The 27,988-nt window shown below is 39.5% G+C and overlaps 1 protein-coding gene across 22 annotated transcripts in view; it reads right to left on the reverse strand.

Annotated features, from left to right (window-relative positions):
• Positions 1-27,988, reverse strand: part of dlg1 (MAGUK family member discs large 1) — a 539,916-nt gene that overhangs the window by 64,233 nt on the left and 447,695 nt on the right. For 19 of the 22 annotated variants that reach the window (XM_069122833.1, XM_069122830.1, XM_069122828.1 and 16 more), the window contains 4 exons: positions 27,710-27,985; positions 25,655-25,867; positions 22,292-22,454; positions 20,233-20,368 (listed from right to left, as the gene is read on the reverse strand). In XM_069122833.1, the coding sequence (XP_068978934.1) occupies positions 20,233-20,368; positions 22,292-22,454; positions 25,655-25,867; positions 27,710-27,985 (788 nt within the window). The remainder of the gene's footprint in view (positions 1-20,232; positions 20,369-22,291; positions 22,455-25,654; positions 25,868-27,709; positions 27,986-27,988) is intronic. The other 3 variants (XM_069122823.1, XM_069122818.1, XM_069122840.1) reach the window with 1 other exon arrangement.

The raw sequence follows: 27,988 nt of genomic DNA on the forward strand, positions 1-27,988 counted from the left end.
CCAGATGATAAGCATTCCAACGCGTCCTTTGAATCACGTAACGAAGACACGTAGTCAACCACGCCATTTCCCTTCCACCGTCATCCCATGCGTGTATCCCCTCCCTTCCCTCTTTATTACTCCTTTTCTTTTTATGTAAACGCGTGAATGTGCGAACACGACGCGTCTTGCGATTCATTCAAAGGCGAACGCCTCGGTTTTTCTCAGCATTCGCTGCACTCGCGGTTTCTCCACAAACGACACGGTTACTTCCAGTGAATAGAATTGAGAGTCCAGAGGAAAAGTGGTATATAGTGTAAATGGCAAAATTTTCCATTTCGGTATTTACGTTTCAGATTGTCCTATTATAAGTTTATTGATAAATTTAGAACTAACGTGTTGTAAAATTTGTTTATCTCTCTTGGATGTTCGACTGTGTCGACAATTCTACACAGAATATGCGTTTTATTTGTCGTTGACGCAAAACTGTGGCTTTCTCTTTGTAGACGAATAGATTGGAGAGCGAATGGCCATTCCAAACGCACGAGGCTTCACGTATTCCTACATTGGGAAAATTTTGACAGAGAAATCTGTATGCTTGCAAATATTAAAATATTACCACGCGTGTGTCTAAAGGTTTGAAAATTCATAACAAAATTCTCTAACTGTATGTTAATGCTGTGTGTCGGCTTCTATACCTATTTCGTTTTTTAAAAAATGCGTTTTGCCATAAAACTCTTCAATTATGAAAGTATTCCGATACGAAATCGAGCTTAACCCAAGATCAATAATAATGTAGGAAACCCCGATGATAAAGAACTGACAAGAGTATTGATTTTTGTGACAAATGAGTTAGTACGAGAGATGATCGAACGATTACCAGAACTGACACTCGATCAACGGAAAGAGTGAATCAACGGACAGTATGAGTCACTGTTCTCAGCGTGCGAGCTTGCTAGACACTTTGATTTTAATTAGCAATTTATAAACTTCAATTAGTCATCGTTTATAATAAAGGAAGGAACTAATGGATAAGCTACTATTTATATATATATATATATCGCTTCGGTATTTTTGTCGGAGACAATCGAATGCGAAATTGGTAATCAAGAATGCAAATAACGCAGTCTTTTTCAAGGAGAAGTAATCGAGATTCGAATCCAAGATTTTCATTTGGCACCGAATCAATTAATAATTCAAATTAAATCTACTCTACTAATAACTCTCGTTTAAATTAATATTCCTACTTAATTTCTTGAAAATAATAAAACTTTGCGGAAACATTTTTTCAATGCAATTCAAGCAATTAAAATGCTCCCTTATTACAAAAGCTGTTCAGTATTCACCCGTTTTATTATATTCAAGATCCACAATTGTATTCGAAGAGGCACGGAGCGATGAATTAAAATTAGAGCCAGGCGGAAGGTCGCATCCGAACACAAGGCGAATCTTATTATGCAGGAAGGTGCATTTAAAGGAATCATCTGCGCGCTAGATACATCGACTGTGTACGCATTTCATGACACAGTTCGCCACAATGCCGCGCATTAATCGCGTAACCGTTCGTTGCGTAACCGTGGTTCCCATTGTATCCGCGAATTGTACGCGCATGTCCGCCATCATCTCCGACACGATCGACGATAATAATGGTCTTTTGTCTTCCTCCAGTCTCCGCCACGAAAACGTTAACGACGTGCAGCTTAGATACTCGCTAGGATGCCATCTAGCTTCCACGCACCATGTTATTTGTTTTCTATCGGGTTGTAAATAACAGAACCGCAGACACGTGGTAATTTTCTCATGGACAGAACGGTCCTTGGTATAGCTATGGTTGGCCGCAGAAGACACTCGATGATGGACGATATGCTTCTGTGGCGCGATTAAATGAATTTTCGAATAATACTTTTTATTCGCAAAGTACCAAATAGAATAACGGAGAAAGATATTTTGAGCAGAAACGAATCATTTTTCAACTTCAGAAAGATAATTACCTACAAGTTGGAAAAATTACTTCATCGACAGACTCTCCTAAAGAACGTAATTATACTGTTCGTGTAAAAAGCACTGTAGTGAGGTTGCACGAGTTACGCTTCGAGTTTTCTTGCGTCGCGTCGCGTAACAAAGTTTCGTTGCTTCGACGAAAGGGTTATTTCCCGACAGCACCTTCTTCCAGTTCGCTAAGCAAGCTGTCGGTGCACAATTATGCTTCAACCAAATCAGAATCTCCTTGCTCCTGACGAGGGTTAATTTTGTTATGCGTCAAGTGTTCGTCCACTACGACCGTTGTTAACGGGGTGAACGCCGTCACCAGCCAACAAGGCGTTTAAGGATACAACGTCTATCTGCCTTTCTTTGGATGGATATAATTAAATGTGAATGAAAAAAGGTTGCAACTAGGGTGATTTATACGAAAAGAGTAACATATTCTTTGGTACAATAATTCTGCAATATAATCTATAGAGCGTATTGGAAATTATATATCCAAACCATAGAAATACGTAACAATAGAAAACCAATTTTAACAACATCTATATCAAAAATATTAAAATAGTATAATAAAGAATTTCCCTCTATCCAAATGTAGAAAGGGAAAAACAAGGAGCTACATATAATCTGTTACAAGCTAAAGTGTAGTTAAAAGAAAAATAAGTGGAGAATATATATAGATCCTCGCTATAATATTTCACGGTTAAATAATTCTATCTGATATATTTTTCATTAAATTGTAGCAAACTAGCACTGTCATATAAAGTACAATGTTATATAATTTCAAGCAAACGCCAATAAACGTACATCAAAACGATCGATGTTGTCAAACGACGATCTGATTCGTTGAACGCAGATGACGACTCAAAAGAGACGTTCTCATAAAACGACTATTTAGCAATATCGAAGAACAAAGCAAACACTTGTCGCGAGCTTCCCAGTAGGGAACTTATACATATATCATGCGTTCGATTAACAGAAAATTACGGACGAGATCTTAGCGCTAATGAAGTCCAACAGTCAGGCGGCAGCTCTAGATATCCACCGAATTGTCGGTTTCAGCTTTTCCAGAGCTTCTGCTACTCTCAAGAGGAACAAGCGAACTTCTACGCGGATAATCTTGTTTAACGAACGAACAAGGAGTGTCTGTCCATGGTCTGGCAAATCGTCGGCCAGCCTCGTGAGTCAGCCTTCGGCTAGGATTGGCAGCAACGAGATTTCGCTAACTTTGCGCGAATCATAGTCGCCAAATGGATCTTTTCACCTCTCTCTCTCTCTCTCTCTTTCTCTCTCGCTTTCGGGTCCCTTACCGCCGGACTACGATGCTCCGCGGCGCGTCCCTCTCAACTGCAAGAAACTTATCTAATGTAATTTCAGGTTCGCTAGACTACGTAGTATCGGGGTTGGAGGTCGCGCAAAAGAGAAAACGGTTATCTCGTCGTTTTCGGCTTGTTGGACACATATAGGGGACGCAATGATGACGGATATTCTAATGGAAACTTGATGCGCTTAGAGAGGTGGATAGTATGTATTATCTTTTTATGGTCTAATGTATTTTTTAGACTATCTTCGTTTGATCATAGTAATTTTTCCTATATTCTTCTTTCCATTTCCAACGATCTAATAAGATATTAAAGTTGGTTAGATTTCATTATTGATTGGTCTTCATCAGCAGATCCTTTTGATTGATCCTTAGTAGAAAAATGCAACGAGATTAGTATGGTTTTGTATGGAAACCGCAGGAAATTGAAGGAAAAAATTTTAGTGAAATTATCGAAAACCTCTCAAGTTAACTTGAAATCTAAGGTCGTGCGGCGAGATATTTTTGGGTATAGCTCAGAAACTAATGCCAACCGCTGATTATATGTATAGGAAAAAGTTGTTCAAAATGCTCAGTTTTGCAACATACGTATTTCAAAATCATCGAAATCGGAGAGGAAGTTCGACGAGTTGACCAAAATCTTTTTTCTAAATTTCCTGCGGCATCCACACAAAACCACTAGTGTCGTCAGATTCCTCCATTAACACTCTAATGAATGGCACCTTGGCTTGACTTTGACACTAGCCTTGGCTTGAATATCGTTTCAAGGTACATGGAATTTGTGAATTTGTTTTTATAATATATGATAGTTTTTAATGAGTGCAATACAAAAATATTAGTTTTAAGGCGCAGAGATCACTATCTTAAAAATTATATATAACAAAGTTCATGCATGTTGCACAATCTGTTTACTACATCTTATTTCATCATCAGGATCAGAAAGAATGCTCGACCACAATTTTTTCTCTCGGCAGTTAACAAAAATTTAGTTAAAAAGTAATCGCTAAAGAATAATTTATTATTATTCTAAACAAAATACAAAAAGAAAACGACTCACTAAAGGGTTAGGATAATCCAACTAATTTTTCTAATGCTAATATATTATTAATATTGAATCGGTATTATCGATTTAAGAAGAACCGTCGTAAAATCCTGGAAGTTTTCTAGCCTCAGTTGACCGTACTCCGCTCACGTAACTTAAAACCCATAAAACGGACTTTGTTGCTAAGATCCTGAAGATTCACAGTACGGCGACCAGGATAATTCACAACTAACTTGTCGTAATGTGTGTTGGAAAGCGGGACGCAGTAAAAATTGAAACTGAGCGAATATCTTGTTTATAAGTCATATCTCGCACCATTTCCTAGGTTCCGCACGTAACTGTGAACTCATAAAGTTTCTCGGTTCGAAATTGTTGAGGTTGAGGTTGACTGATTGAAGAACGAGTAAATGAATTTATAATAGAAAAGTATATTGAAATAATTGAAAGTATAAGTATAATGTATAAGTTTATGCTGATTCAGATCCTTACTCTCTTAGTGTTATTAGACAATGGAATGATAGGGAGCACGTTCATATATTTATAGCAAAAGGACATTACCAAAAAAGTTAACCTTATAGCTTTGGCTAGAGGCTACATAACATAAGACAGGGAACATAAATAGAAATCTGTTTATTAGTTCCTTTGTTCCTAAACCCTGCAACCCAAAACATAATGTATACTCAGGGGTAGAATAATATGCACCGCTCCTTATTTAGAATATTTCTGCGTAATAGCAGTCTCCAGGTCACGGATATACATAAATAAAGATGTAAAGTTTTTCTTGAAGTAATTACTTCGACAAAAATAAAGGCCACGTACATATAACCTCTTACTGCTGACGATTCTATGGTATTCCATAAGCATCCTATGTGATCACAGGGAATATAAAGCGCATGGCAGAATCAAGAGAACATCAGCGGATGGGATAATGAGTCAGTTTAACTCTTTCCGATTAGAAAGTTTCTCCTGAGCCACGCAGTAATCAACGTTGCGCGCTCAACTTTGGGCGTCTCACTTACGTGACGTGAGTCCCTCAACGTCGTAAAATCTCTGCCAATCGTTGCCGTAAAAGGCAGCTGCATCGAAAAGATTGCGTTAATCGTTGCTGGCCATCCAGCGAATGCAGCTCCAGCCTCGGTCGTGTAACACAACCCTCCCGCTTGTGGGGTTCGTTCTCGTCTCAAAGCAAAGGTTTCAACAATATTACATTGCGCACTACCCATAGCTACTGAGGAATGAACTGTCCCCATTGTCATCGCTAGTCTTGATGTATTAACAGCATTACCATTTCCATCAACGATATCAATTTTCGTCCAACCCAGCAAGTTTATCACTCCATCTGATTCGTGAGTGCATATTATCACCATTTGGAAATACAATATCTTGAAGACCCTGTTGGTCCTCAGCGTTCAGCCTTTCGACATTTGGGCGGTATCCAAATAAATTCGAATTAGCAACAGCGTTCAGCGGATACATTCCGTCGGGCAATGGATCCCAAGCGCCAAAGTCATTCATCTCGTTCTGGTCGAGAGTTTCCATCACTAGCTGGGATGTTACTAGTGACGAAACAAAACGCTTGTAAATGTTATGACTGGCGACGGTACAAGGTCCAAAACCTCCAGCGGGTTGTTCCGGTATGTCTCCTACAGCCGAAATTCGTCCATTTGGAATCGCGATCTCAGGGATATTGATCTCAACCAAATCATCTTGCGGCGTTGTCGTATTTGATATTGACTGAAAGTACTCCATAATGGGAGCAGGCGTATATGTGGTATCAGGGATTAGGTTGAGTGGTCTAGCTTCATTGCTGTAGCTATCTTCAGCATTGACAGTCTGTACATGATCGATAATCACGGTATTCAACATGCTAGTCATCACGTGTTGAAAGGCAGAGAAGGGCATCTCTCTACGAACCCGAGGATTCTCAGCTTTCAAGTGGGAATACACCCTTTCGCACAAAAGAGAAAAAGTCGAAAAATCTACATTCTCGCTGTAGATACGCCTAACCGGATATATTCCGGAATACGGTCCATCCTGTCATAGTGGTTCGTTCGTTATCTTATCTTTTGTAGCCTTGACGGCTTCTGGTGTTATCTCTGCAGGATCACGGATCTCTTTTGGTGCCGATTGCGCTACTTGCGCTTTTGGGTTGCGTTTATCACACCAAGATTTGGCGCATCGTCGTTGTTGGTCGTTAAGCTTACGCGATTTTGGTGGCCCGGTTGGTATCACCAGTTCTTCGTCATCAGTCCAATCTTCGGGTACTAGCGCCTCTTCATCAGTGGTCTTCCAACTGGTACTTTTGTTCATCAGCCATCCGGATGCTCTGTGCCATCCTTACAAATTAAAAGGGAATGAAAATAAGTGTAACAAAATCGACTACCAGCTCACATCAAGCACGTCCTGGCCGCTGTCGACGACACCAATGCAGAAAAGTTAACGCGGACAGCCGACCAGATAGAGGAAGCATATTTAGAGATTCGCCAGCGCGCATCCTGAATAGCAACGGTAACCGAGCCACCTGTACAAAACGCTGAAGCAAGTGAACCATGGATTGCCTGCTACAACGCGTTGAACGAACAAATAATCCAACTGCGGACGCTGAGTTTTGGCAGTACCCGCCCTTCACGACGACGAAGCCGGAGTTCTCGTAGATCGACTTTGAGAGATAGACTACAGCAGCTCGGATTCTGTTACTACCACGCGATGTTCAAAGAACGCGTGAAGAAGTGTCGTTCCCCATGCAGCTGGACCCAGGGGAAACGGAACCAGCCGTCCGCAAACACGGCATGCGACGACAGTCTAATATCCCGCCGCATCTTTGTCACAGACAGGAAATCAAAGATCTCCTTCCTCGTGGACACCGGCGCCGATATATGCGTATACCCACGCAACAAACTACGCGGATCCGCGAACAAAGATACGTAGGAGATGTTCGCGGCCAACAGGTCACGCATCGCGACCTACGGCACCATCCTAGTGTCCTTCGGCCTAGCATTGCGTCGAGCACTGAAATGGCGTTTTATAATAGCGGACGTTAACACGCCTATCATCGGCGTTCCTTAGCCACTACGAATTGTTGGTAGACACAAGAAGTAAACGCCTCATAGATTCGACCACGTTGACCCTCTATAACCATCCTACGAGGGGCCATATAAGGTGATACAACGAGGCGAGAAAAATTATACCATATAAGCAAGCAACAAGCATATAAATGTATCCATAGACCGACTAAAACCCGCTTTCGTTGTACCGGACGACATCGAACATCAGCAGCGCGAAAATAGCGTAGGGACCCACGACGTGTTCATACCGCTCAGAACCCCAACTACTCAAAACGCTGAGCGGGCACAGCAAACCGAAGGTAAATCAAGAAGCTATTACACCACGCGCGCGGGCAGGAAAGTTCATTTTCCTGATCGTTTTCAGGCAGGTCGTAGATAAGCTAGCACGTAAGATCTACCTGCGCGAAGAAAAGAAAACGTTATCACTAGTAAGGGGGTACTGTAACGACATTCAACAGCAAACCTTCCAACGGTTTCTGTTCCGTGGCTTGCTACACAAAGACCCTATCTTTCGGACAAGATGATTGCTAGATGTCGAAATATTTTCATAGCATACTTTCAACTAACTAGCCTAAGGACCCGCTATAAATCTTAGGATTTCTCTAGCTAAGATTTTTCAAATGAATAAATAGTTTTAGTCTTAGCATTTCTAAATTTATTACCTACTACGGAAAGATATGGGAAATCTGATTTTTCTCACGTACGATGCTTCCCACTGGCAACTTACTCTCGAGGGCGATTAGCATCCTTCCTCAATCATCAACCTAGAGATTAACCAATTAACAGCGACGTCCATTCCTTTCTTCGGCTTCCCTCGACGAATCCGATGATCCCGAATCCTAACCCCATCATAGTTTTCCTCTGCAGCATCATCGTGACGGAAAGACAGTTGGTAGTCGACTAGAGTTGCTCGACACATCTTGAGAAATCATCATCCTAACTTGTACCGCGCACTCTGCTCAACCGCTATCGTAACACATCGTCTAAAAGTTGAGTTGTAACCCGAAGTGCGAACCGCTAAGTATAATCGCGAACTCTACGTAAAGTGTACATCGAGAGTATTGTTAATAAATATAATGTTAATTATACTCAAGTATTTCTTCAGCACCTATCAAAACCTATCCACCTCAATTTTATTCCCTTGGTGATAGAATGACAGCTGTCGTTGATATGTATGCGGTATGAATCGTTATACAAATGTCACTTTAAAGTCAACAACAACGTTAGGACGTTAAGACACAACACGAATCAATGATACACGTGTAGCCATGTGGATTGTTAATAAAATAAAATAGATCGAGAAATCTACGTTGGACGCTGACCAAGGAAGAAATCAATTGCGAGATAATTCCAAGTATATTAGAAAGACCTATAAAGCTACAAGTTGATTCTATACAGTTATTAAACACAAGTCAAAAGAATTTTAATTGAAATCTGAGAGAAAAAGGTGAAAAGCAGAAGGCAAGCAAACGAGACACAGGTATCGCGGAAATTCAAATGTTGGAAAATATGAACGATACAAAATGAGAGACCGAGATAATAGAAATGTATCAAGCGTCAGATGTAAAATTTTTGCAGCTCATTACGCGTAACACATTATGCGCTACTGCTGAGAGGCTAAAGAGAGAAAACAACTGCATCCTTTGATGTCATGAACGGATCTACTTTTCAAATTATATCAAAACGAGAGGATGTTTCAAACAAATCCAAACTATCTCTGTTTTCGCTTGACAAAATCAGAATAACGTTTAACAGACATGTTTATGAGCGAGAAATGGCGTCAAGAACAACGGAAGCAACGGAATAGGTGAAAGAGATCTGTCCGTGGCAAAGTTCTCATTTCGCGGATATCAAAAGGGCCGCAGGTGGTGTCTGCTCCCGTCTTCTGCGCCATTGACAGTCTGGATCCTTTTGTTTCTTGCTATAAATCAATATCTGCAGATTGCTGCCGTCGCGACCCTTTTTAACTGTTGACGGGAATTAAAGCGAGGACGTTGATCTTTTTTAGACAGGGAACGTTCGTAAGTTCGTCGAAAACTTGCCATGCTTCTTTCGTTCATTTACTGACACAAATCGTGAGAAACGCAACGTGTTAGCTTTTTTAACCTTTTTCTTTTTCGGTAGTAGAACATTTGTATATTTTCACATATTAAGACTACAAAGGGAAAACACGATAAGTCACGTTTCACATTTTTATGAAGAAACTGTTTTATGATTCGGTACGTTGTCTATCAACTTCATATCATCAAATTTTTCTCAGTATGCGGATCTAGAGCAAAACATGTGCTCTTTCGTCTTTAAAATTTGCAAAATATTATAATAAAATAGAAAATATAAGAAATTATAATATATCACGATATTATATCTTCAGACCTGACAGGTTCTTTCTATCTTAAATTTTATCGTATTAATATCGGAAAATCAACAAGATGTACTTATCACGTTTTTCTCCTGTGATCTTCGTATGAAATACTACCAACATTTGGGAATTCTATCTACCTTTTCCAAAGTAGTATTCTAAATTATGCTTATGGCGACACTGTTGATAGATTCAAAAATTCTTTACCCTATTTTTTCTACTTGATCTTCCTACTTTTGATTAATACTCGTCTTATGTTCACAATCCACGTCGAAAGAAACTCCATTTATAATATAGAGCCCTATGAATGTCTTTCTTCAGCAAAAAATGATCTCGAAATCCTGCCCTCTGTCTATGATGTTTGGAACTCTGCGTTTTCCCTTTGATTCATAGTGTAGAATGCCGGCGTACGAATGTGCACGAGAGAAAGAAGAGAAAGAAAATCTCGGGGTTTAGTGCACGGCTCGGTTGACGATTTGATTGTAAGACCATTGTCAAGTGTTCCAGTGCCCGTAAACCGAGGAAGAAATTAAGCCCACTGTGTGTGGCACTATTTTACGACAGACGAAATGAAAAAGGAAATATATGGTCGAAAGAGGACGATTACATCCAGAAACCATTAATGTTCGAAATAAAAACTGTTAACAGAAGCGGAAGATCTTTTGTATTTGATCTGCAGCTTTAACGACACTACTAATAGTTAAATCCTGAAATAAACTAGAAATATTAAACGAGATCGTCACGTTTCAAGAATTTTGGTGTTCCAATTACCTGAAAAACCGTCAAACGAAAAAAATTCTAAACGAGCTCCGGTTTACGTGACTTTTACCTTTGCGTCCGCACGTTTTGCTTAATCCTTAAGCTAATCGGGTTTTAAAGAATAGAGAAAGTTCATACGAATTAACTCAAGAATTAAACTTCATGAAAAGAATTCTGAAAATTTCTCATCTGATTTTTAATTTTTAAGAATATAAAGAAGAGAGAAAAAAAGATTATCAAAGATAATTCCGTGTCAACTTTCAAGCAATTGATACCACAGCCACGATCGGCCGCAAGCTTCACAAACAGCTTTCGTCCTTTGTGTCACGATCTTGGCATAACTTCTGCGCAGTTAATGAAGCACCCTGAGCACTTACCGCAACGATAACCGCGAACTTTGATCCTATCACTCCGCATTGCCTTATACCGCGCTATCGCGGCGTTTTACGCGTGGATATGCCATGAAAATGGCCGCGGTAATTCACCGAGGTCTTTGCAAACTTTTCATGTTGTTCTTTTATTCGCCAGCCGTACGTTAACAGGAATATTATAAGGAAATTTCCTTTGTGAATCGGGAAGATTATTAAGGTGCAGTTTGATCACGTGACATATCGTATTATTAAATAATTTCCATACCTTCAAAAGTACTTTTGTTAATGACGAAATGGAGCACGCAATTCTAGGACTTTTTACATCTCTTTGTCTTCAGAAATTTTAGCCATATCTTTTTTCTCGTTTCCTTTTTCACTATGTTTAATTGACAATAAATTTACATCACCGATCGGTCAATGCATATTTCGAGCACTCTGATATAGCGCGGCCATCGAATTCTCTAATCGATCTGTATCAATCAGTAATCATACAAAGGATGACGAGACACATCCAAGAATGAAGCTTTTATCGACGATAATTTCTTTTTAATACCCTTAATATCCAACTCTTTCGCCATTCCCCCTTTAATTCATTCATATGATGGGAATACAATGGGATAATTCAATCTGCTGCATCCACGGGTTCAATTTTTCGATTCTACAAGAGCGCATCGGAAGAGAAAATCAGTCGGTCGTGCTACCCACGACCCACTTCTTAACATGGTTAGAGGATTATTTACACGACATGGACCGTGAAAATCCTCGATAGGATACAACAAACTTGTTTACGAGCGGTTTGAGCTCGAACGGCAGCTCCGATAGCCCATACATGTCGGGCAACGGTATTCCCTCTCTTCAACTCCACGCCACGCTCTCTGTCCCTGCTCAGGATCAATATGTTTCTGCAGTGAGATCGGCGAGCCGGTGAAACGTGCTGGAAAACTCGTGGCGCCTTCCAGGAGGCCGACGATAAATCTTGATTTCCAGGTATCGATATGCCAGACTGTGTATATCCAGGAAATACTCTAGGTCGCATCTAAGTGTAGACTGAGATCGATGACTCACTCGACGTTGGATAATTTCGATCGACGGGTACAATACAACCCCCGCACTCTACAGCCTGTACACCCCTTCCGCTATGCGTGGCTTTATCTTGTGAACCGCGTCTCCGACCACGATTATTAACTGTTCGAAATGAAGCGGCGTTATCTCGTTTCCTTCCTGCATATGATAGGTGAAAAGGTGTTCTTTATGTGCAGAAACATTGAACGGATCAGATGTAATCTTTTAGAAATTTCGTGTTTTATTTACAACATGATGGGTTATATACGATGTATTTCTCGATTTAACGCTGTGAATGTTAGAGAAATTTGTGTTAGTGGAGAGTAAATACTATATATAAGTGCAAGAAAATTATATATATAAGTAATAAATATATGTATATAAGCTCAAGGGAATTATATGAAGGCCACAAATGAAAAAGTGAGAAGTCACATGCCCTGTCTTTTATACAATGTATTTTAAAATTGAATATATTGTTATTCAATATATTTCAAGATTATCGGTTTTTAAATTATTTATTTGTTTTGGGCAATAAATATGTCTTTAGTCACTCTCTTGAATACTTAGAAAGTATTAATAACATTGGTTATACGGTGCGATATTCGCAAACCGGACTGTCCTTCGATCGACATAATGAAGCCAATTCACCAGAAGATTCCAGATTACAGGGCAACACGTCGAACCTGTTTCATTGATACAGAGATTGATGCACCGCTCGAGAACAAACACAACAATCAACCTGTCGAAACAGTCATTTGCATTTCGAATCTTCGTTAATTGTGCCGGCGACGGTCGAGTGACCCGACCTGTCTAACGATCAACTCGATACTGTCTATAAACTTGTGTTTTAATCAATACGAAACACGGTTCCAGCTCATCGATTCGATATAATGAATCATCCATATTCAATTCGAAAATATAACTGCGTAATCTACGTATTCAATTATCGAAGAATATAAACATGAGCAGGCATTTTTTAATTTACAAACACGAACTGCATTCCTTAAATCGTACGTCGATCAATAATTCGTTGGTTGTGACAAGAAAGGTGTCGGCAACTCAGCAATTCCAGCATCGAGGTTGCCGCCACGCCAGCGGTGTCTTATTGAAAAAAGATCTCCGCGAAATGACCAACAATCGTTATTGCTGAACGTTGTTTAACGCCGCTTTGCGAAAGACTCGCTTCAAATACCCACGGTGCCACCGGGACCGAGCAGAATCAGCACCACGCTAACCTCATTTCCCTGGCCAACAACAACTGCAGATTTGACGCAATCGATTCCAACCTTCGGACTACGGACATTTTTGAAATGCGACATCTGTTTTTCTCGCGCGACAGTACGTAGATATATAGCGCACACGTATGTCGGGATGATTTACTTTCCGAGAGATAGAATTATTCCGTAAATAATTAATGTGTCATGCCATGTGAAATGTCAATTATAATTGGTTTAAAATTTCTTCTGAAACGAGAATATAGAAAATCATATTGCTCATATGCGTGACTTTAATTGATTTAAAAAGTATTTAACTCCCACTATATTCTACGAAAAGGTTAAACATTTCGCAATATGTCGGACGAGACTCTCTGACAATTCAGAATTTTCACGAGCCAGCAGAGAGATTCGTTTCAATAACATCTACGTCTTCAGACGTGCAGCGAGAAAACGACGGAAGCAAATTCGTGTGAACGGTATTCGGCCCGGCGTAGTGAGCATTTTTCCATTAAAGTCAGCAGAAATAATAGGAGAACAGGAGCATATGTAGTTTAGGTAAGGATGGTTTCCCGGTGAACAATTTCTACGGAGGAAAGGTACTACACATCGAAGAATAGTGAATTTTCCGACACCAGATGATCTTCCATTATCCGGACGGGTTGAACGGGCTAGGATTTTCCGCAGCCTTCACCGGGAGAGCTCCGCGAATTTTTATCCGACCATCCAGTCCTCTTTCTTTCTAAACGCGACACCCAGGATCGCACCATTGTTCCTCGCTCCTTGTTGCTTCCCGACAAGTTTCATTCGTCGGTTCTCTTCGACCCAGCGACCAGTATGCTTGTTGTTAACCACTGGCAATACCGACGATACGAGGATGTTTCATTTCCTGATCTTCGGGATACCTTTGTCTGCATGGGAACAATCGTCCTCTCTTCCGATATCTTTTCTCGTATCTTCTGATTGCCTAGGATCGTTTAGGATCGTTCTAAAGTGTACTATGATTTCGTAGATTTAATTATAATTCTGCAAGAGAGAGCGAAACATTGTCTCAAGATCTTCTCCCTTTAATTTACTATTTTAACTCTATGTCTAAAGAAAACTATCGAAACATTATACGCAATTTGTATTCGATAATCCAACCTTGTAATTTAATTAAAATCAGAGAAGTTTGCGTTTTAATCCACGTCACGAACGTAACATAATATTAGAAAAGAAGGGGTCAAATTGATGAATTTAATAGAAAGACTACCTCGTTAAAAAATATTGCGCAAAAGACTTCGGAATAGAAAATTTGCTTGATTATCTTTTAAGTGGAAAATGAAAGCAGCTTAAGGGGAAAATGATAACGCGGAAGTGAAAATTTATCAGGATTCGCCACTATCTTGTTTGGAGACGGGACCAGATGCGACCAAATATACCTCTAGATGTACCAGATCGATACCAGAGGTAACCGTGTATTACGTAAGCGAAATTGTCGAAAGCCAGCAAGCTCGCTCGTGACCCAGGCCAGCTTTGACCTTGGCCTGCATTCAGGACCGCTGCTGCAGATGTATCAACACAAGTGCATCGGTTGCACGATGGCGTGTCGCGCACGATCCAATACTTGAGTGCGCGCGCGTTGTTTGCCAAAAAAGGCAGGCTGCCGCACGTTTCAAAATTTCGTATCCCCCGAAACGACTTTCAGGAAAATATCGAAAATGTAACAAAGTATTTACCACAAAAAATTGTGAATATTTTAAGTAAAAAAACTATTACGAATAATAATACAAATCTTGAACGCGTTAATTTTAACAATATTCGCAAAAAAATAATAGTTTTTCATAAGAATAAATCGCTACTGGCATCGCAGATTATCCGCGGAGGAATATGAAACTATTTTTGAACGATCCTGTATATTAGAACGCGAACAGAATCGAGTTTTTCTAAGTTTACGTGCGCAGTTCAGCTGTGCTGAAGTGTTTGCAAGCACACGTGTGCGCAGCCCGTTCATGGCTGAACAACTGCAACCGTGCCAAGAATTCGCTTCTCCTTTACCCTCTACACTCTACCCTTTCCCAGAGGGTGAAGCTGACCTGTGACCCAAGCGCCACTTCTTTCACAACTACTACATGCAGAACAGTGGATAGATTCTCAACTGCTGACACGCGCCGCTAACTTTCTCGCTTCCGGTTTAAACAAACATCCCAAATTCCCTTACATCGGCGTAGGTTCTAAAATATACCGACTGTTTAAAAAAATCAAGCGATACTTTTTCACTCAATTACGAATGCTAAAAATGTATGGGACGCGTTATTTAAACTGCGATTAATACGTGAACTACTATGTTTTCACGACTAAACAATTTATTTTCTACGAACACCGATTAATTTGTATAAACGAGATATTTACTAATTCGAGAAACAATCTTCATATACATCCCGCAAATAAAACGACTATGATACATAATTTACTACATGTATATTCTTTTAATGCTCCGTCATAAAGATGCAAATAGTTCAAGGATCAGAGAGACTGCACACAAGTATCCAACCGGTCATTCACAAATAAATCTTCTAACACCAACCAATGTTTCAACGCGATTTATTATACCTCTCTCTTTTGCTTCATCCTCCTATTAATATCCTATTATAAATCTCGATTAAAAGTGAAGTTATCCTAAAAATTCATCTTTGAAGGAGTATGATATGAAGCGATTTATGTGATTTACGATCCGCAGGCTATGCGTTGGAATCTTTGCGTTGGAGTTTGAACTGGTATGGCGAAAGGTATGAAAGGCAAACGACAGAAAAATCGACCCGCGCATGAACGTCAAATGGCATACAGAAGTCGCGATCGATGGCCAATTGCGTACAGAGTACCCAGGTGCATCAAGAATTTATGGATGTGTTTAACACGCGAGACTACGTTAGATCCTTCCTTCCAAATATTGCAGAGGATTAGAAAACCATAATTCTCTGGATGGTTAAACACGTGAGTTATTTATCGAAGGGATGGAACGCCACATGTATAAGCTTGAACAACGGACCTCCGTTCGCCCTCAATTGCCGAGCGTAATTAACTTGCATAGGATAAAATTAAGCTGCCTCGCCCAACCTCTCGTTACCGCGGCAAAAACATTTGCTCGACAGTTTCCAAATGTTAGGCGAAATCCCACCGCCCGCTCGGGCTAATGAAATTCGAATAAACGCCGCGAAGCTTTCCCTAAGCGCGTGCGGAACTCTTGATACCAAGGGGTCATTATTTCCTTTTGAATCCTACAAACACCGGACCGCTACGCTGTCAGAACTATTCCCCAGAAGCTGCTCGGTGCTTAGCAGAAATTTCGTACAAGTTTATTTTGTACTGCGCTCACAAAGATTATTATAGTGCACGAATAAGACAGGTGTTTAAGGGATAAGTAGTCCATGTTTCTAAAGCCGCTTTTTAATTGTGAGGAGAAAGTAAGTATAATTGTTGTGAGTATAATGTGTAACGATATTGTGTAAAATAATGGTGATAGAAAACGAATGTTGAAAATGGTTCCGTGAAAGAGAGGTAAAAGTTACCGTTGCCGTGTTGAAAGACGTGGCTTTCTTCCGTCTCTCACGATGGGTATTTCACTCTCGCCGATCGATGTTCCTCGACTGTTTTTCGGGTACTCGTGTTAAGGCGGAAAATACGAGTTGTTTCAGGGAGAAAAACAAACAGTGCTATAAAAGGATCAATTTGACGAACGTGAGGAGAGAAAGCGGAACGATAGATTGACATTTACTCTGCTGTCTCTTAAAATGTCTTAAATATCGTTTAATTCTATTTACTCGGACGGACATTTAGAAAGAACTTCCAATTATATTCTATTGCAATCATTTTGATATTGTAGGATCTTTACTACAATTAGTTTATTCACAATAAATGGATTAAACAGATGTTGGTTAAACAGGAAACAATGGTTGTTTAACGTGAACTAATCACAATGACGTACTATAATTAAAATAATTAAATAGTTGATTCGCAACTCTCGTCACTATGATTCCAACGTTCTCTCTCACGAGGACCACAATCTCTCGACAACGCAATTCGCACTTTCTGACTTCTCGATTCACATCCTCTGACTTTTCAACTAATACTGACTGTTAATTCGTCTTTGTCCCTTAACATCCCTTTGTCTCTTGTCTTAGCCCCACCACGCATGTGTTCTGCAACCGCTCGTGGCCAGGGTCACGCAAGCCTTTTCCGCGAAACTATTCGATTGAAGGACCGACGATACATTGTTGGGCTTGTCGGCACTTTGGCTTTCTCGCGACATTGTTTATAGTTCGCCCGATATCTCTTAGGCCTTTCATCCACGATACTACAATATTTTATGACAAGATATTTGTTGTATTAATAGGAAAGTATGAAATACCTTCGTAATCTTTACAAAACGCCAACATCATCTCAAATATCTTGCTCATTATTTTTCATTATACTTCCATTCTGATATTTCGCCAAGATAACGCTTCTCTTTCAAAAACTGAGGATTAATCATCTCGTTGCTGGTTATAGCAAAGCAACCCCTTCACAAGCCAGAAGAAATCATCTTTTACAATCTCGAAGAAAGGAGAGGCTGTGCAAACTTCCGCCCGGTCGAGCGCTAAATAATTGTCCTAATTCCCCTTAAAGTCCGCGCATGCCGCATTTTGGCAAACGCTGGTTTCACGACCAGTTCACAACCGGAGGATAAATTACTACGGCGGCATAATGGTTCCGACTAATTTACGAAGCTAGAAATTAAAGTTTTTTCATAGATCTTCGCCGATGCCCGTAATAACTCGGCGTCCATGCACCCTCTTTTCCTTTCCTCTATATACTCATTTCTCATTGCTTCTTCTTCCCCTGCACTAGCGTAAGTCTGTCGCTGGTGAAGTTGATACACGCGAAACCCCTCTGGACTAAATCCGATTCACCAACCGCTGAAGAAACTTGAGGCTTGAAACTTTAACCGGAATCAAGAGGAATACGAGTCCTCACCAGAGAAAGAGTGGAGGAACTAATTGCACTTTTGACTACTCCGAGAAACTGCTCCGTTAAATATTGCCACCGATGGAATATTTCATTAAGTGCGGCTACGCGAAACTTTCTGCGCAACTGTGGTTTCAGACGGGCCGAAGCGTTTTCGAGATCTTCTGGATATTTGGTATACCTACATTTCCCTCAATACTCGTTGATTGGGAAAAGCTTAGTAGGGAAAGGAGAAGTGTTATCTTTCCTACCTTCGTTTTCTATCGTTCACCTTTTTGCCTTTCTTTTTTTCGCTTTCTCTGAAAAACTTTCGCAGAACTATTTCTTCCGAATCCGCACATGTATTTCTCAATTCAAAGTAATTCAATCCTATGTTAGAAGAAGGTCACGATTGTCAAAGTGAGATTTCAAAAGCTGGAAATGGAAAAATTACAAGGATGTTTGACCATTATGCCCTAGAATCTATACTTTCCGCCAATATCATACGTTTAATAAGTATTTTTCTGTAAGTTCCCAAATAATTTTTCGCTTTCCCTGAAAAGCTTGTGTAAGTTTTATCCCTTTTGACATACTTGTTGCAAGTATAGACTTCTATTTGTCATTGAAAATGTCTCTCATTACTTAAGAAAGCTTTAAAATAATATTCCAATTACTCGAGAAAACAAACTCGATACCGAAGTTTCTTAACGATTCGATAATGTGACAAACTCTCATAAAACTTGTTAATGTTAAATAAGTTCTGTTCCAAATGTACCCACAATGTTTCGGTCATCCTTGGAGACTGCATTTATCAAAGATTCAATTGCAAACGCTAACGAAAGCCGATATTCGGTTAATGTTCAGCTGACCTTAACCTGCGCAAAGCACAACGTTGTTGTATATGGAAAGGATGGGGTCCGCCACCAGAGGTTCCTGGGGATATATAATGTGTCCAAACCAATCCGGCCTCTGGTAGTCGGACCGATTCGATAAGCCCTTAATCCATTGGCAATTAGTCCACACAGTGGCCAAGGCAACCCCTTCACCCCTAAAGCTGCGTCTACCCCGGGGTAAACAATCAGTGTCTCTATCTGCCTCGTGGTGTGTTTCCCTCTCGTACCCGTCGCTGACTAATTCAACAGTCTCTGTGACTATATAATTAGCCAGTGGATTGTGTATGTTTATGCACAGAATACGGTTGCTATTCACGCACGGGTATTTACGATTCAGTGATTTGGACAATAACGAAAGATCGTACGGATTAGCCTGTTTAATTTCTGGCTCTTGCTTACGTCGGTTTGTCTACCCTTCGTTTCGATCAATTGATAATTGTCTTTGGCCACTATATGGAGGGCTGAAAATCATAGTATTGTGAGTCAAAATTTTGAGAAGTCGAATTTAGTCATCGGTTTCAATAAAAGTATGAAAAGTACAACGTTTCGATTTCATAAATCTCGATTATTTGCCGCGAGACATTTTCATGATATGAAAGGATATAAGGATTCTCGATGATAAATGTGATAGATTTTATAAAAACTATCAGTCGATTGATTTACGCCAGTATAGTTTTCAGAGAGTCATGTTTGCAAAAAATAGGCGTATGTTATACCTGTCATATTAATAACCACGAACAATATAATCGGGCGTTTTCACTTGTATATCAATATAAATTTGGCCCGTGTTTTACTCCACTCGAATACTATGAAGTATGTCATTCGTTAAAGAAAATCTTGGGTGCGACATTCCTCTAGATTTATATTCTTTGCGTCGCATTCTTTCACTAACATATACACAGCAAAGTAACTGGTGCACCCGAGCAAACTAACAAAGCAGGGGGAAAAGATAGAAAAAGAGGAGAAAGTAAAATGAAAGAACATCGCGCGACGTTCGGGTGATTCGCTTTAAAAAGAAGTATACGTGACGTTCTGGTTCCTTATTTTTCAAAGCGAACGGAAGAGTTTCCACGCGGAGACAGAGATACAAAGACTGTCGCGCAGAAAGAAACGCTTCGAGAATAACGGAGAAGAAGAGGAAAGAGATTTGAAACGAGAGGGCATGGCTACTTCGTACTTTCGTCGTAAAGAAAGGAAAGCGTACTTCGAAAGAACTCACCGTGATACGTCCTCCTGAGAAACAGCTCGTGGCGTGGCCGCGCCGTGAAGAGCGAGAGAAGACGCGTGACGTGATTCTTGCGAATACGGCAGCGTCGAGTTGTTCTCCAGCGCCGACACAGAACCATTTTGTTTTCCTGTTAATAACGGGAACGAACGTAAACTACCGAGGCGCGGGTAATTTAGAAATTGGCTTCCTCTTAACCCATATATTTATATCATCCTTCTAAAAGGATAATTGCAAAATTTGCAAGGTACTCGATTTTATATTGCGATTTCTATAATACTGACCAACATTCTTTTGAACGAATGGTCATCTTGTTTAATCGTGTTAGAAAATTAAAAAATTTTGATCAATATACAGAAGTATGGCTATAACAAGTATCTACACACTATTGTATATTTGCTACAGCATATGCATACTGATTAATTAAATCCAAGTATACTACATTTCGTATCATTTAGTAGTACATACTTTCATATGAGTAAAACAAATTTTATACTACGAAAACATGAAACGTGAGGTCTAATAAAAGAAAATGCTTGGTTGGAAAATAAGGGTACGTGCAAATACTCTTTATAGCCATGGTATTCAATTTAGCCTTAATTAATAAATTAATTAATAATTAATTAAAGGGATTTTTTCTAAAAAATATTAAATAGAGGTTTTTAACATATCTGAGTTAATAAAGAAAGCCTAATTTCTCGAAATGTTTATCAAGCGAACAACGATTAAATGAAATTCTACTTTGTTTCATTGCATTTCGGAATAATTTCGCAAGAGGTCAGTGCCAGAAATTCCTTAGAATTATTAATTTATTAGAATTATTAATAGAGATAGTACAATTACTTTCTAATTGAAACGTAAATCAAATAAAGAAAAATATCGCTGTAATTCGGCACTTTCTGAACGTATTCTCCTGCTACATTACAGGCTCTCTGTGGAACGGGAAGAGTTTACGTGCTCGACTTTATGAGTACTATGAATAAGTTATACGAGATCGTTGGCGCGACAAGATAGCTTGGAATTTGTGACAAAGTCCTGGGATCAAAAATTCATTTGGATATGGCCACGGGAGGAAAACTGGGAATTCCCGTGTTTATCATTTAATGTGACACCCCTGAGACCTGAAGGAATTATGGGAGGAACGTTACTGCATAAAAAAACGATCGACATGCAAGGTATTTCATATGAGTAATCGCTAATTAATAAAGCAAAGATTGAGGAATTTGTACAGCGCCATAAAATTCAACAGAAATAGTTGCGAGCATTTTATGTTGGCTTGAGAAATAAATTTCTGAAATAATTTTAAACTACGCGAAGAAAATTCAATTTCTTCGTTCATTATGTGTATTAATAATGAAGCTATTTTTATCTGATGAGAAAAATTCACTCTATTCGAGAATGCATTTTATATCCAATATTAATTTCATCTACAGGCACAGAATTTTATATTTCGTACTTTACTATAAACTACCCTTATGTATCCTTGCACATTCTATGACACTGTATCTTCCGAACAACGACTTTATACTTTCATATTCGGTACTTTTAAAAATTATTTTACCGCCACGTTCAATATCCAACATCACTAATACAAAAACACGCGAACAAAATACCTTCGTATCAAAATAATCAAAATTCTCAAAACAGAAATTACATTTTCCAAACCAAAAATGTTCGAACATGGAACATCCACTGTAGCGTTTGATGCTCGACATTCACACTTTTCTAAATTCGTTCGCCGCGACACTAGTGCTAAACGTCGGGAAGCATAAAACGCTCCCGCCCAACGTTCCGTTCCCATTTTTACTCCGCGGTAGAGGAAGGATTTCCTTGGCGTAGAACCGCGTCCGCTGGTGGCGAACAAAAGTAAGGCAGACATTTTTTCGCAGTACGTGAAATATTTATTGTTCCGGAAGGCAGCGTCATGAAAATTCGAGGAGAAAAGATCCCGAAAATGTCCCGTGAAACGAGGCACGGGGAGAAAGTCGCGGACACGGAATTTACGCGGCGAGTGAATAATATAATATGTGAATAGGATACGAGGCACGCTTACGTGGTTGCGGTGAGAGCGAATTGTCCGAGGCCATGGGGGGTGGTGGCGGGGGCACGATTCCGGTTTCCGGTTTCGCCACCAGAAGAACCACGCGATCCTGGATTGCCTTCAGTGTCGCCACCGCTTCCTCGTGCGTCACATTTTCGAGGTTCTTGTCGCCCTGCTAGAATCAAAGGAATCCCTCTTTTCTATCTTCTCTTTATACTGGTCAAAGCACGATACCACAACTTGATACCGTTGAAATGTAATTCAATTTCACTGGACTTTGTTAAAGCACACTAGCTTTTTCTCTGGCTTCGGTTTCTGATGACCGAGACAAGTTTCGTTATTAAGGTCAGTCAGCAATTTTATATAACTTTTTATTTGTTTAAAATTAACGGCAGAAAAATACAGTAGCTCGCGAAAGTATTCCAATACTCATAGAAACCATTTTTCTGATATGAAACAGTTAAGTTTCAACTGGAATGAGACACGACTAACGTAATTATATCAGCTTTGATACAACTCTGGCTATTAATTTTGTATATTAATTCTTTGCTGAATATATAAATTTCAAATTTTAGCAATATAATTATGACAGTCGTGCGTCATCATACTGCTAATAAAATTTCAAGGTGTTTTATATGACATATACTTTTGTGGGTCTCTGTAAGTATTTCAGAAATGTTCGCCTCGGTGGATGGAACATTGTGCGTTGTTTATCATCTTGTATTAATAAAATCTCTACAGAGAACCATGCGAATATGGAAAGCATAAATTTTCTATCATCCTTTTTTCTATCGCGTAAAATATTTCTCTTCATTCATCAACACCGACCATTCATCTTAATTTGCTAAAGCATTTCCTGTTATCGTTCTATCGTTTCTATTCCTCACTTTCCGGGACGGAGCGACGCGTGAAAGCGATAAGAGCAACACCGACTAGGAAAATGCGAAAGATCGTTCTCTCATGGAGCAAGTATCGATCAAGATTTCGCGAGCCACGGTAATTGATTTCTCCCGTTCAATTTCCCCTGTCAATCATCGTCCTCTTACGGAACACTTTGAGATGGATTACCGAACAAATATTGCGAGAGAGTTACGCGTTACTTTCTTTGTTCGTCGCCTTTATTAACGCGAGTAACTACGTTCAAGCGTCAAAACGTCGCCGACGATATCGTGCTTCATTTACGGTATTAAAAAGGAATGGAGAAATCGCAATACCTTTCCTAACCAACTAAATATTCTTATCTGGAGATAAAGAATATCTGATTTCTACAAAATCTCGAGAAGCGAAAAAAAAAAAAAAAGAAAAAATAAAAAGAGGAAACTAACGTTTTTAGTTGATTGTAGGTTTTACGATGTCGCAATAAATTGGAAGATAAATTCATGTAGTTAAACAACGTGAATAAATCTTCCGAAGAAACATATTTCAGTTTATTATTTTTCTTCTTTCGTTACGCTTATCCCTTTCTTTTTTCTTTTCCTTTAATTTTCTGGTATTTATTCGACGAGATAGACACGGAGAGATCGTGGGTGAAAAACGATGCACGATCGAAAAAAAGTACGACACGGCACGGCGCGGTGGTAATTATCCAGTGCAGGTTGATATGTTCACAAAAAAAATACGCCACGGTCCAAGTTCCGGGGACGTGTCATAAACAACTGACGAAGTTTCTGTAACGTTCGTTGCTCTAAAGTATATGCCGACACGCAATCATGCGCAAAGTTAAATCGACTTACGATCCATCCTGTCGGTCGCTGCTGCGAAAACTTTGGAATAAATCGTTCTTCGAAACGAGACAAAAGAGAGCAGGTCGATCTATACACGACAGAACCTGGCACCTTTTTTAACAGTTTATTGCAGCTGTAGCGACTGTGAAACGGGACGTTAAATCTGAGACAAAGATATTTCGAGAAAGTTTAACAGCCGTAGTAATTGCAATTCGTGGAAACCTAAATACTTTAAGCGTAGAACGTTTAATACTAGAATTATCGAACAAACTTTTTTATTCATATACTTTATACAAATTCCAGATTATAAAAAAATGTATTGTTATAAGTTTGTACAATTTTTTTTAGCCCATCAAGGTGCCTAATTACCCTAAAATTGTCCCACTAACGTTGCCTTCATACCTTAATAGAACTTTTTATTTACAACGTTTCTCCGTCAAGTTACATTCTCGAATTTTATTTCTTAACATTTTGGCTATGGAAGGGAATTCCAAGGATTCGCTTGATATTTCCTGTCGTCGTTATTTCTTTCACATAAATCCTACAATTTCATAAAATTAAAAGAAATTGGAGTATTTGTAACATCATGATAAATGTTAATAGATTAAAAAGTTATGATGATTTTGACCATTCTGGTATTACATTGACAATTCTAGTATTAAGATTTTGTCACGCTGCTAGTATTTGTTTTACGATGTTCATAGGTTGAAAATAGCATCAGTTGCGGCTGTGAATCAATGAGACAGATGTAACGACTTTAAACGTAGCTTTTTCAGCCGCGAGTTTCTCGGGGAGAAACGAAGGAAGAAAAGAGAGCTCGTCGATGCGAAAAATCGGAGGAAGCAGCGAAACGAACAGGTTCTGAGCGCCTGCAACCACGGCAACGAGTCGATGGAGCAGCTATCAATTACTCGTCGCCATCAAAAACCACTCTGATCTATTTTTCACGTAGCCCTCACACGGCCTCTCGTTTATGAATCGCGAACGAAACGAAGATTTGCCGAATTTCGATCAACTTCAAACGTTCTACTCAAGTAAAGCTTAAAACGCGACAAATTACGAATCATAGAGAATTTATTGGTTTTTATCGACTTTGAGAAATGTTCTTGGTGCCTGCTTTTCAACATTTAAGAAATTACCTTGGAGCAGAGGTTTTATTATTTTCTTAGCGAAGACGAAGAGAGAGAATTAGGTGGATAAATTTAGTAGATAAATCGAGCTCTGACTGCGAGAAATTACGCGATTACGTTTTTTCGTTTCAGTGAAGAATATATTTCTTCTTTGTTCCCGGCAAAGCTATTTTACATGAAGGATTCTCTAATCAAGACCAGCTTTCTTTCTCAACGTAGTTAAATAGGAAGAACTGTAATCGCCAATCAGATTAAAAGTCTAAATGGTATTTCAACTATGCGAAGAACTACTCTCTAATCCTATGATATATCAAAAATTCTACGTATCTCTGTGTAATAAATACGTTAAAAGGAAGACATATGGTGGATTTATGATTCGCTTTACAATTTACGATTATTAAGTCACTTAAGCAACGAGACTCGAGGATTCGAGAATAATTTTATTGTTATCTATTAGGAAATGATAGCGGCGTGGCAGAAAGAAATCAGAACTGAAGGAGTGTAATTTTGCCTGAACTCACCAGGGCATTTCTGACGGCTACCAATTTGTCTCCAACGACAAGACGGCCCTCTACTTGCGCGGCGCCGCCCTCCATAATTTTCGTTACGTATATTCCATTGTCACCAGGTATATGCTGATTGCCAATACCTCCAGCGATACTGAAACCGAGGCCCTTGCTACCCTTAATTAGCTCGATTTCGATCAGCTGCGTGTGCCTCCGTCGACGTACGTACTGAAAATTAATTGAAGCATCCGTTACGTCATCATCTATGCATATAACATCAAACACATGTTCTTAAAAATACAAAATTACTTTACAACATTTTTTTATAGACTTTGTAACGATTCCTTGAGATTGGAATGAAAAGCAAGATCCCATTTTTCCAAATTCGATCGGATTAAATTAACTAAATCAAACAAAGTTTATGGGAGTGGTTCTTTATTCACAAAAAATTCCCTCGCGTGAGAAGCGCAACAATGAATGGATCTAATTAAACTAACAGAAGATACTGAGTTTTTGCTAACAGTACCTACTATCGTTTAACCAGAACGTTTATAAATTGAATTAATCGTCCTTCTTTTTAAACTAACCGATAAAAGATCGATACTTATCAGGAAATTGTAGACCAGTGAGTTACGGTGTATTGAAGCAAAGTTAAGATTCGTCGTTCGGAATGAGCGCCATTAAATTTTGAGAAATTAAATGGAGCGTTACATCGAAGACAATTAAGATTTCACTTTCACGGCAAGGGCCGTGCTTCGTTTACCGCGGTGTACCGAAACGCTACATGACATAAATTTAATTAAATCGGCCCGGTAGGAAATGTTGTTAAAGTTTCACTAACGTTAAGCCTCCTCTTAAGGGTCCACGCTTCGAGGATATTGCATAGGGGGCTAGCAGTGAAATAATAATATCCAGCCCGTAAACGCTTTATGCTTACCTCCGTACCTGTTCCCTAGCCACTTGGAAAAGGTTAATAACGCAGGTGAGCGGGTGTACAAACGAGAAGAAAAAAGAAGAAACGTGTCGTAAAGAGGACAGAAGGGAGAGAAACGTATCAAGATCGAAAGATCGAAGAACGCATTCGAAAATGCGTGTTTAAAAGAAGGAGGAAAAGAAAATAAAAACATTCTGCATCTTCGGGAAACAATATTTCCCAGGATGCAGCAGGATTTTAGATTAAATACCGGGTTACTGCGTCGCGCGGAAATTTATTCGGCTCGCATTTCGCGCACCACAGTAGCACGCTCAACTCGTCCATTCAGATGCTAACGCGCTCAACGGTCCGCGAGTTTTTTTTAAATTTTTCAGTTCTTGGTTCGTGGTCGAAGCTTACGATGATGCGTTGTGAAATTAATTTATTATTTCCGACGTACAAAAAAGCCGGCGTTTATTTTATTTCATTCCTGCGCTGGTTTCTAAATGATCGTTTGGTCGTTAGAACAGGAACATCGCCCTTTCTTTTTCTTTTTATATTTTATTTTCGGGGTTCTAAAAGAAGAGATATCACGAGAGCTAGGGAAACGCAAACGCCGAGCATTATTTCGCGGAGGGATGAGAGGGAATCTCGGTTTTCCGCAAGATATACAGCCGGCATTGTCGTCGGCCGCGATTATTTCGCGTCGAGCTACCAGATAATAATTGGACGTCTAAAACGGATTCTTTCCAGCAGACGCGGCTTCATTGTTCGGAGAGATCTTTCAAATCTCGCGCCAATTATTGCTATTTCTTTCCTTTGTGTTCTTTAATCGGCGCCATTAACAATTTTGAAAACGATGCGTAGGATATGAAAATCGTTTCAATAATTTTGCACCGTAGAGCCAGTCATAGTTGATCAATACATTGATCCACTCCATAAATTGAAAAGTACAGATAAGCGTGAAATTACGTAATGAAATTAAAAAATTAATAAAAAGTTGCGTTGGATCGAGTTGTCTTCTAGAAGGCTCACATATTATTTAGGAATTATTTTTAAACAAGTATAATAAAAACTAGGTCAACATCTTATGGTAGATAAATTGTTTTACCTGTTATATACATGAAAAAACAATAAAATAAAAAATATAAACTTACTAGTTTAACGGTATTCCCTGCTCGTTTGAGCGCATCGACGGCTGCCGCGTGTTGTACGTCAACAACGGAAACGTCGTTCACCTGGAGTATCGTGTCGTTAACGCGTAGGCGACCGTCCCCGGACGCGGCACCGCCCGGTATAAGTTTCGTGATGTAAATGGCAGTGTCGTTGCCGAAGTGTGGATTGTCTGTGCCCCCGGCGATGCTGAAGCCAAGCCCAGCACCACCCCTTTCGAGTACAATCTCCTCGTACTCCCAGTCATCGTCTCCGTTGACCTG

Source organism: Bombus flavifrons, chromosome 11, assembly GCF_040668555.2.
Source record: "Bombus flavifrons isolate JBK064 chromosome 11, iyBomFlav1_principal, whole genome shotgun sequence".
Lineage (NCBI taxonomy): Eukaryota > Metazoa > Arthropoda > Insecta > Hymenoptera > Apidae > Bombus > Bombus flavifrons.